The sequence below is a fragment of the Argopecten irradians genome, chromosome 8, assembly GCF_041381155.1.
Source record: "Argopecten irradians isolate NY chromosome 8, Ai_NY, whole genome shotgun sequence".
Classification (NCBI taxonomy): domain Eukaryota; kingdom Metazoa; phylum Mollusca; class Bivalvia; order Pectinida; family Pectinidae; genus Argopecten; species Argopecten irradians.
This window is the reverse complement of record NC_091141.1, coordinates 2,216,664-2,227,057: the sequence shown is the minus strand read 5'-3', so window position 1 is coordinate 2,227,057 and position 10,394 is coordinate 2,216,664. Positions and strand designations below refer to the sequence as shown.

The following is a 10,394-nucleotide window of genomic DNA, read 5'->3' as shown; positions in this document are numbered from 1 at the left end:
AATACATCTTTAACGCTTGACAATGCAAATCTTTCTTGGAGATTTGTTTTTGCTATTTAAAAAATAGTGCCTACTCAAAAACTTTTTATCGGTTTTGCATTCCAGCAAACAAATTTCAAAATTATTTTTGGCAGTTCTGCACATTTTCAGATTTTTTTTTTCACACATTTTGATGAATCTGTAGATTCTAAATGTAAAACATCAATAATACCCTGGGACTTTACACTGCAAGAAACTGGGATGAAGAGGAAAATGTTATTATTAAAAAAGAAATTCTACCTAGCGACCCTATTTTTTTATTTGGCCTTAATTAAATAATTGTGTTGTGAAAAAGGCGATAGATTTCAAGTATTAGAAAAAAATGAATTTTGTTGTCCTGTCAGGAGATTTATATACATTGATCTCGACTCAGTTATTTTTATTAAGTTTATCCGAGAAGTGTTGAAGGATTCCAGAGTAGCTTCCCTTTATGGCTACTTCTAGGCCTATCCCCAGCCGAAGTTCCCACTATTTTGATACATTGGGTGAGTGCACATAGTGCAGTAAAAAATAGGTATAAAATCTTAATGAGAATAATGAAAGAAAAACAATGTAATAAATAATTATCCTCTACTTGTAGGAAAAGAAATAACCACATAGAAATAAATAGATGACAACCATTAGAAATTTACCTGATGCTTGTGATACATCGACCCATACATGATTCGAAATACGTTGCCGTCGTTGTTCCACCTCGTTCCTGTGCTGCGTGCACGTGTAACCATTTGTATGCATTCTCCCTTTGGCGCCTCAACAACTTACGTCGAAGATGTCGTAAAATATAATCAAGACTCTGTTGTTTAAAAATATGATCTCATCCAATATTATGTTTCATAAGTGTATACTTATATCTTTCTACATTTCTTGATAATTGTAGTGGTATGAAATGAGTTATTTAGGAAAAGAGCGATAAAAGATCTGGAACCATTGATGGTTAACTTCCGGCGGAAGTGCACATGTTGTTATTTTTGCCGGTGTGAGTCTTTGTTTTGTTAAATAAATCGCGATTTATAAAATACATACACAATGAGTGGAGGAGTATATGGAGGAGGTAATGTATTATAACCGTGTCTTATCTAAGAGTCTATTTTACCTTGAAAATAACATCATGGTAGGATTCTAAACACTAAGATAAGAAGTGGAACACAAACGTTCATTTGCCCGTTTTGGTTTGCCGCTTCATTTCAAGTTGATTGAAAGTAATTTCTGTTTACTGTTGGTGATTCAACCCATGATAAGCATGCAAAAGTCTTAAATCTAGTGTTTTGAAAACCGAGGAAAATGTTGTTTATTGATCTGAAGGGCGAGATATACTAGCATATTGGTTAAAATTCCCCATCTCTTGGAACAAAAAATAGTGTAATCAGACAAACACTGTGTTGGAGTTTCATTTGCGTACTTTAATATGAAATTAAGGTAAAGGCTCAGTAAAGCGCAGCTACATAATATGAATTTAAGGCAAAGCCTCAGAAGAGCGCAGCTACATGTAAAAGATTATAATATCATAACTTTATATTGTATATATTTTTCTACGAGATTAACAATAAAATATTTCACTAACATGCACATACTATCGATAGTTAGAAAGAATTCAAAATAATTCAAATGAAATAGTTCAATATAGAATCTACTTCAATCTCGTTTTTATCAGATGCTATCAAAAATACGCGCAACTGTGCCGTCATCTTTGGCGTCAGGTTTTGTGACGTCACTGCTGACGGTGCCGTGCGCTTGAGAACATACACAGTTTATATTGGAACAGTACATTTATTGCGTTGTTCTTGTATATGTGTAAATTAAAGCTACTTACAGTAATTTTAAAAGTATGCTGATAACACATTTAGTACAGAAATTTCAAATCTCGTCGTGCTGATAACGAGAATTAAAACATGGCTGCCTGCATGGAGGCGGGAGACTTTTCCCGCGGGACACAATTTCAAAGTCCAAAGGGGTACTGGAATGTATTGGATCTTTATGCTTACACACATGTTATGGTTAGTAGAGCTTCGGCCGCGCAGAGAGCTGCGCTCTTATAAAAAAGTGCACGGCATGTGAAGAGTGAAGCTCTTCTTGCTTAATTTTTATTAAAATACAGAATTTTATAAATAAAACTTTTATTACTTTAAAGTAAACCTATACTTGTAAGTTGAATATGATATAATGATCATGACTTTCTAGTATAATAAAACTTTGAATTTAAACAGAACTCAAAGATTCGGATTTGAACGTTGGTTTACTGTGTCCATGCAGTACCATGAGCATCTAGGTGCCGCTTATGCGAATTCTATGATTTTGTGCCATTTGCTGATGTAATGTGATGTCATGATTCCTTGTGCCCATCTTTACTTGATGGATATTTTGACTGCATTCCCTAGCTTTTAATTTTCAAAAGTGTTATTATTACAGTCAAACTCGGTTAATACAAACACGAAGGGACCACAAGAAAACTTCGAGTTATCCAAGTGACCAAATTAAGCCATTTCTCAAGTCAACTGGCATTCAATTTGCTTAGTATACACACATGTACTAGTTATGTGTCTTAAGTAAGGAAGGTGTCAAAATCGTATATTTACTGTGGAAACATGCAGCTTATATTTAAGTCCTTCTGGAATGGAAAATATTTTCAAAATTATTCAGATTTCAATATAAACCAAGGTAAAAAGATGATGAAATTGTGTGAACATGGATTAAGCAGTATCTCAATATTGAATACACAAAAAAATTTAAGCCATCCATGCATGCAGATCATTGATCTCAGTATATAATTTTGCTTTCTTTTCTATTTCGCTCAGTAATTTTTTTTTATATATTTCAATAAAGGATATATAAAAATAAAGGTAATAGGATTGAAATACATGTGTATTTGGCATATTGTGTCCCCTTCTTCAAATCAATATAACGGAAATTCAAAATTTTCCTTGTGAATCATAGATTAACATGCAACCTGCAAATTTATATTGGCGAATCCTATTTTTGACGCAGAGCTAGCCCTATTTTAAAATGCAATTCTACAACACTATTGATGAATGTTTTGTGGTTAGCAATATATCAACAATCGTCATATACAGGTCAGGAAGAAATATGTTAACTCGAATAGTTCAATTTCCTTTGATTTTATTTACCTAAAAGGTTGAAATCATGGCAACATGCCATATGTATCAAAACAGCCAGAGATTATATTCCGTCATCTTTGGCAACAAGATTCATGAAATCACAGCTGAAGGTGCCATGCACTTGACACAGATTATATAGCATTTTGACCATTGCATTTTTTGTGTCGCTCTTATATTTGCGTAGTTATCTAAAACTGATTACAGTAAATTCAAAATTTCTCATAATTATTTCCTGATTTAGCACACAAATTTAAATGTAACAATATTAACTTGAAAGCTCATGTTACCAGATAAGCCTTTGAACTACATGTACAGGATGCTGCAACACTGAAGACAGTAATCCTAATATGTGATAAAAATTGATGCCAATTTTTTTTTTATGTTTACAGATGAAGTTGGGGCATTGGTTTTTGATATAGGCTCATATTCCGTCCGTGCTGGATATGCAGGAGAAGATTCCCCAAAGGTATATATAATGTAGTTCTTAAAGCAGCAACAGAAAAAAAAAAGTTAAAAATTGTATATACTCAAACTTGTTAACTTAACGAGTCATGTATGATTTGGAATTATTGTTTGTTTTGAAAATTCTTAACTTTCATAATAAATTCCTAGACATTACCTTGAATACATGTACTTTCCTTTTCGATCCATGATGTAATGGTATTGAAAAAGGAAAAAAAAAGATGCTCTGTCTTAAAAGTGTTAATATCATTTCAAAAGGAAAATTGACATGATTAATTCAAAGGCAATTCCAGGAACATGTAATGAAGTATATTTTAAACGCTTTCATTTTCAATATATTCTATTGGTGATCTCTACAGGCAGAGATACCCACCCATGTGGGTGTCATTGAAGATTTGGAGGCAGCCATGGAAACAGAGGACAAAGAAATTAAACAAGCAGACAAGAAGTACTACATCGACACTACAATGCTGAAAGTGCCACGTAAAGGGATGGAAATCAGTAGTTTCCTCAAGGATGGCATGAGTATGGCTGTCAGCTGGCTAAAAATAATTTACACATTATAATAAGATAATGCATGAAAATGCACACAAAACTGTATGGCGCTATTTGTGAATATCCACCATTAGAAGTCCTTCCTGACAATGATTTTTCTATGGAAGTTTAAATCAAAAGTAATGGTATTCCAGGAAGTGAGATATAAAACAACATCAGATCACTCGAAACCATGAATGAATTCCTTTGGAATTGCTATTACTCTGGAAATTAAAAAAAAATATCATATTGTAGTTATACTATCAATATAGCAAACTGTTCATTGAATTAGTTAATACAAAATAGTCGCCAGGTTGAATTTTGAAATGGCATTACCTGGTATTTGCATCAAAAATATGAAAGCCTTTGCAAAAATTGGATGACTTGCTTAGATAAAGAGTATTATAAATATTTGATATTATAAAGAGTATCAATGAAACTAACCAAAATTTGTCAGATGAAATTACTGGTAAGCTTTTGATTTAAATAATTGGATTTGATTCGAAAGATATATTTTATCTATGGCTATTTGGTATTTTCTATGACAGTTGATAACTGGGAGATTTTTGAGAAGGTGATGGACTACACTTACTCTAAGAACATTAAATCTGAGGCTAACATGCACCCTGTGATGATGTCTGAACCAGCAGTAAGTAGCAGGATTGTTAACATTGAAGGGATCTAGTGAGAGTAACAACAAGTTATATAAACACAGCCGAGTTTCTATCTCACGTTACATCCTGAACAGAATCTTTTTGTTTCAAATGATCATAAAAGGAGTTTACTTTTACTATTAGGAAACCTATCTTCAATATTCACTACCACTAGTAATATACCCCTGGAGTATGTCTTGGTGAAACTGATGGCACTAGCAAGTATTTAGTTTAGGAGAAAAATAACCGACCAATCACAGGCCTGCAGAGACTTCCTTTGAAGATTATAGAGAGGATACCGAACATCAAAGCCATACAATACACTGTTATTCATTTATTCTGATGCACATCTAAGGACTTTAGTTACCTTCTCATCTGTTGTAACACACAGAGCCTTCAGGTTTACTACAACATATTCATTCCAAGGGTGGATATAACGACAATGATAGTAACTGCTAATAGGATTTTGATAACATCAGTATTTAAAGGAAATTTGAAGTGATATGTTATATAATGATTTTTTTCAGTGGAATAGCAGAGGAAAAAGAGAAAGATTAACAGAAATCATGTTTGAAACCTATAATGTTCCTGCTTTTTTCCTGTGTAAAAATGCAGTTTTATCAGCGTATCCTTTTCCCTAACCTATTGAGTTACCTCCCCTATTGGATGTGGTACTACATAGAAAAACAATAACTATTAAACACCTGCTTGAATTAGAGGATCATATCAAAGTATGGAAATAGAAGCTTAAGTGATTCAAAATTCCATGAGAAATGTATAAATTATAATGATGTTTGAATCAAAATGTTTTTCTTACATATTTTATATCTGTTCAGAGTTTTCTTTTAAGAAATTTTAATGAAATGTCAGCATTGCATAACATTTTGCTCTGTTTGTTTATTATCTTTTCTAGCTTTATTATTTTCAATATTATCGCGCAAAAAAATATCAGCAATGATATATAATAAAAACATTTGTAAAACGGATGAAATAAGTTTTGAAATAGTCATGTTCCTGAACACATACAAGATTTGCAAATGGACGATCTACTGGCTTGGTACTTGATAGTGGGGCAACACACACGACAGCTGTTCCTGTGTACGACGGCTATGTCATAGGTCAAGGTGAGTGACAACCATAGACTGGATGGTGCTAGCTGTTCCTGTCTATGATGTCTTTGGCATATATGTAGTTCAAAGTGAGTGATAAAATGATGTCCCATATTGTAGGACATGCTGTTTCCTTTGTATGACAGTTACAGATCATGAAACGGTCATAACTTTAAAATAGTCTAAGTTTAGACTAAGCAAATCAAAGATGATGTTACTAAAGGTTACATCATTTGTGCTTTGCTAAATTAAAACTTCATTCTAAGACCTGATCCGGGGGCCATGTATAGGATATATTACTGTATAACTTATAATTCTCTGTCAAAACAACAACATCATCAACATTTTGTATTACAGCTATTGAGATTTTTGAATATACCTTTTAAGTGTCTGTTTCATTTACCAAAATAAAACAAGCATTTTTAAGTTAAAATTGGATATGCCAAGGATAGTTTCTTGTTATTGAAAGTTTAACCTTAAAAAGTTTATATTTATATGCATACTTAACAGACTTACTCCAAACTCTAATTCAAAGATCTGCATGAAAAACACTATGAGTTGTCTCCCTTTCCATTAAAACTGTTCCATGTTGCAGCTATTGTGAAGTCACCACTGGCAGGAGATTTTATATCGCTGGAGTGTAAAAAGCTGATGGAGGAGCTAGAGATCGACGTTATACCCCCATACATGATACAGAACAAGGTAGGAAGAAATGGTGACCGATGAAAATGCATGTTGAAATACAGGGTTCGCCCTAGGATAGTTTGTGGCTTGCCACCAACATGACGCTGTCTTTTACCCATTGGTGAGGTTCTCAAATGAAATAGGGTCTCTGTATCATTTGAAGGGCTTTTGAGAGAAAAAAAAGTGGGGTTTTTATTTCTGTGCCTGAAAATGACATGGGAACGGGATAAAGGCAAACCCTGTGAATTATACAGGCAACATATTAAAATGTTATATATCAAAGAAACACAATTTAACAAAGCATGACAATTTATTGACTCGTACCCTATCCGGGCCTCAATTCACGATCTACGGCACCCAATTGCCTAGCCGAACATATCCACGGCTTATACCAATGCACCACGCGGGGACGTGGATGTGGCGTAGTGGTAGAAGGCGCAGCTATGTTTGGTGATTGGGTACCGTAGATCGTGAGTTCAAGGCCCGGATAGGGCATGAGTTAAGAAATTGTCATGCTTTGTTAAATTGTGTTTCTTTGATATTTATCAAAATATCATAAAAATAAAAAACTTGAGTGTCATTTTTGTCTTAACTACAGTATTGAACTTCATACAATTAGTTCTGTCCTACAGTATGGCACCCTCGAAGGGAAGCATTTGATATGATGATATTTGAAATGCTCCAATACCTTAAGATTATTATCAGACGTGTGATGCCTATAGCTAGAGTACTGTCTAACTCTATCGGGACTTGACTGGGCTGATCACCTCTTACGATCATCAATGATCAGTTATTTCAATCAGTGTGGAGCTCTTGTCTTTTATTCAGTGGTCATGAGTTCGTGTCCCGGTCTAGCCACTACATTTTCTCCTCTCTTGTTACACAACTGCATCAATTTATGAATGTTTGATGTGATTGTTGATCAGTAACCTTAACACTTTTAAAACCTAACTGTAATATTACATTGCATTTTAACACAAAAACCCTACTACATGGCTGTGACCATTGTGATGAAGAAAAGAATACATATTTTTTGCAATGTTACTTGTATATCAGAATAGATGTCTGAAACTTAAAGATTTTTTTTTAGATTTTTCTACAGTGATAGATTGGGGAGATTCACTTATAATATTCATTCAAGATGCAATATTAAATGTTCAAATATTAAGATGTAATGTAATTTAAAATATTTTGTTGATACTTGTACCATACTGGATTTGTTTGGAGATGGCTAATATAGGCTTACTGATGCCAAATCCATTTGCATATTATTTGCAATAAAATTTGTTGAAATGAAATAATATTACCTTGATTTGTATAACAGGAACCTGTATCTCTAATGGAAACTGCCAAATGGAAAAAGAAAGACATTCCTGAAGTAACCAAGTCCTTCCACAACTACATGGTCAAGGTAGATATTGATAAAGGAATGATTGTATGCTAAAAATGTACTTACTTTTGTATTCATTTTTTAAGTTTCTCGGTCAATGTTATATCATGAAATTTACCCATTTCAAGTTATTAGAGTATACAGACAGTTGATTCTCAAAGTGAACTTGTTGATTTGTACATGGTTCATGAATTTAAATCACAGGAGAATTTAAACTTATTTATAAAATGTCTTGTGTACATGCCTTATTATGAACTAGACTTCGGGAGTGATTTCTAGGTATTGCAGATTTTTGTATCAGTATTTATTTCTTCATGTTAATTGGAGTTTATATTATGTTACTTTTTTGTGTGACTGTGTATACATTGTATATATTTAAGCAAATGTTTGTTAGAATAAGGCACATCAATCTGTTTAGTTTTGAAAGAACCCTGCCAATTGTTCTACTCTCAATAGAAGAAATCGATTGCAACCTTAATGATGATGCAAATTCAATTAAAAAATGGTGTTAAGAAAACAAAATGTGTATCAATACAGAAAATATTATGCTAATTGGGACTTAACAACAAATATGTAGACAAACTGAACAGCTCTTTGTCACCATAAGTAGTGTACAATGTGAAAATGTAAAGCACGAACAAACTGCTCAGGGTTACCATTGATGACAGCTCTCTGTCACCATAAGTAGTGTACAATGTGAAAATGTAAAGCACGAACAAACTGCTCAGGGTTATCATTGATGATAGCTCTCTGTCACCATAAGTAGTGTACAATGTGAAAATGTAAAGCACGAAAAACTGCTCAGGGTTACCATTGATGACAGCTCTTTGTCACCATAAATAATGTACAACGTAAAAATGTAAAGCACGAAAAAAACTGCTCGGAGTTACCATTGATGACAGCTCTTTGTCACCATAAATTGTGTACAATTAGAAAATGTAAAGCACGAAAAACTGTTGACCGTTGACGACTGTCTTATCTTGGGATAAGCAAATAGCTGAAACTTCAAAAAAAGATATCCTTCCAAATTTCTAAATGAGACGTAATCGACCATTTCTGACTGAATAATCTTGTCTCACCTATTACAATTGTTTTATAAATCCTCATCTTGAATACTGTTGTATTTTATGGGGAATGCTTCTCAAAATAACATTGCCAAAATTAAAAAAATTAAAAAACGTGCTGCAAGAGTCATTTTGAATTGTGAGTTCCATACACCCTCCAGTGATATGTTTAAAAACTTAATAGGCTACCATTCAAAAAGCGAATTATGTACAACAACTCTATATTAATGTACAAAGTTCTAATTATTCTACCTCCCGATCACTTAAACAATTTCAAGTTGTCATCTGAAATGCAAACATGGACAAAAATATCATCAATACAGAATGTGTTTTACTTGCCATCTTTTAAAACAAATATATTCAAGAGATCTTATACATACAAATATACATCCTTACATCTGGAATAGTTTACCATCTTATGTACAAAACTGCAAAAAGACTTCCGTCTTTATGTGCTAAACAGTATTTTATGTTTTCGCATGCTAAGACAACATGTATTTATTTTGTTCATTTTATTAGCAGAAATTTCATATGATATGTAATAGCCTGAAGTTATTTTATATACCATACATTTATGTAAATTTTTTAACGATTATGGTGCGTGGTCAAACATGGTGGTAGCTCAGTAGACGTGGCTAGAGTTGATAATTAAGACCAACACTGAGGCTGAGCTCTCACCATGATTGCATGATCAGGTTACCGGTGATGCTAAAACACTGTGATATCTCTTGTATTTCTTTTTCATTTCATCAATATCCAGTTTTATTAGGTCATCTGACCCGAAGGGTCAGGATGACCTATTGTCATCATGCACCGTCCGTCGTCGTGCGCCGTCCGCCGTGCGTAAACTTTTCATTCAAACGACTTCTTCTCAATAACCGAAAGGCCCAGGGTACTGATATTTGGCCTGCAGCATGCTGGGACAAAGGGCTACCAAGTTTGTTCAAATGAATGACCTTGACCTTCATTCAAGGTCACAGGGGTCAAAAAGGCTAAAATCTTTAAACGACTTCTTCTCAAGACCCAGAAGGCCCAAGGTACTGATATTTTGCCTTATGCATGTTGGGATAAAGGGCTACCAAGTTTGTTCAAATGAATGACCTTGACCTTCATTCAAGGTCACAGGGGTCAAATAGGCTAAAAATCCTTTAAAAAACTTCTTCTCAAGAACCAGTAGGCCCAGGGTACTGATATTTAGCATGTTGTATGCTGGGATGAAGGGCTACCAAGTTTGTTCAAATGAATGACCATGATCTTCATTCAAGGTCACAGGGGTCAAATAGGCTAAAAATCCTTTTAACAACTTCTTGTGAATAACTAAGAAGCCTAGAGACCTGATATTGAGC

At 33.8% G+C, this 10,394-nt stretch overlaps 1 protein-coding gene across 1 annotated transcript in view; it reads left to right on the top strand.

The window, feature by feature from the left end:
* The first annotated feature begins 936 nt into the window (after positions 1-936).
* The window catches only part of LOC138329081 (actin-like protein 6B), a 30,419-nt gene continuing 20,961 nt past the window's right edge, over positions 937-10,394 (top strand). The window contains exons 1-8 of the mRNA XM_069275810.1: positions 937-1,090; positions 3,542-3,618; positions 3,974-4,139; positions 4,697-4,797; positions 5,329-5,426; positions 5,831-5,925; positions 6,506-6,612; positions 7,919-8,005. Coding sequence (XP_069131911.1) covers positions 1,066-1,090; positions 3,542-3,618; positions 3,974-4,139; positions 4,697-4,797; positions 5,329-5,426; positions 5,831-5,925; positions 6,506-6,612; positions 7,919-8,005 — 756 coding nt within the window. The 5' untranslated portion in view covers positions 937-1,065. The remainder of the gene's footprint in view (positions 1,091-3,541; positions 3,619-3,973; positions 4,140-4,696; positions 4,798-5,328; positions 5,427-5,830; positions 5,926-6,505; positions 6,613-7,918; positions 8,006-10,394) is intronic.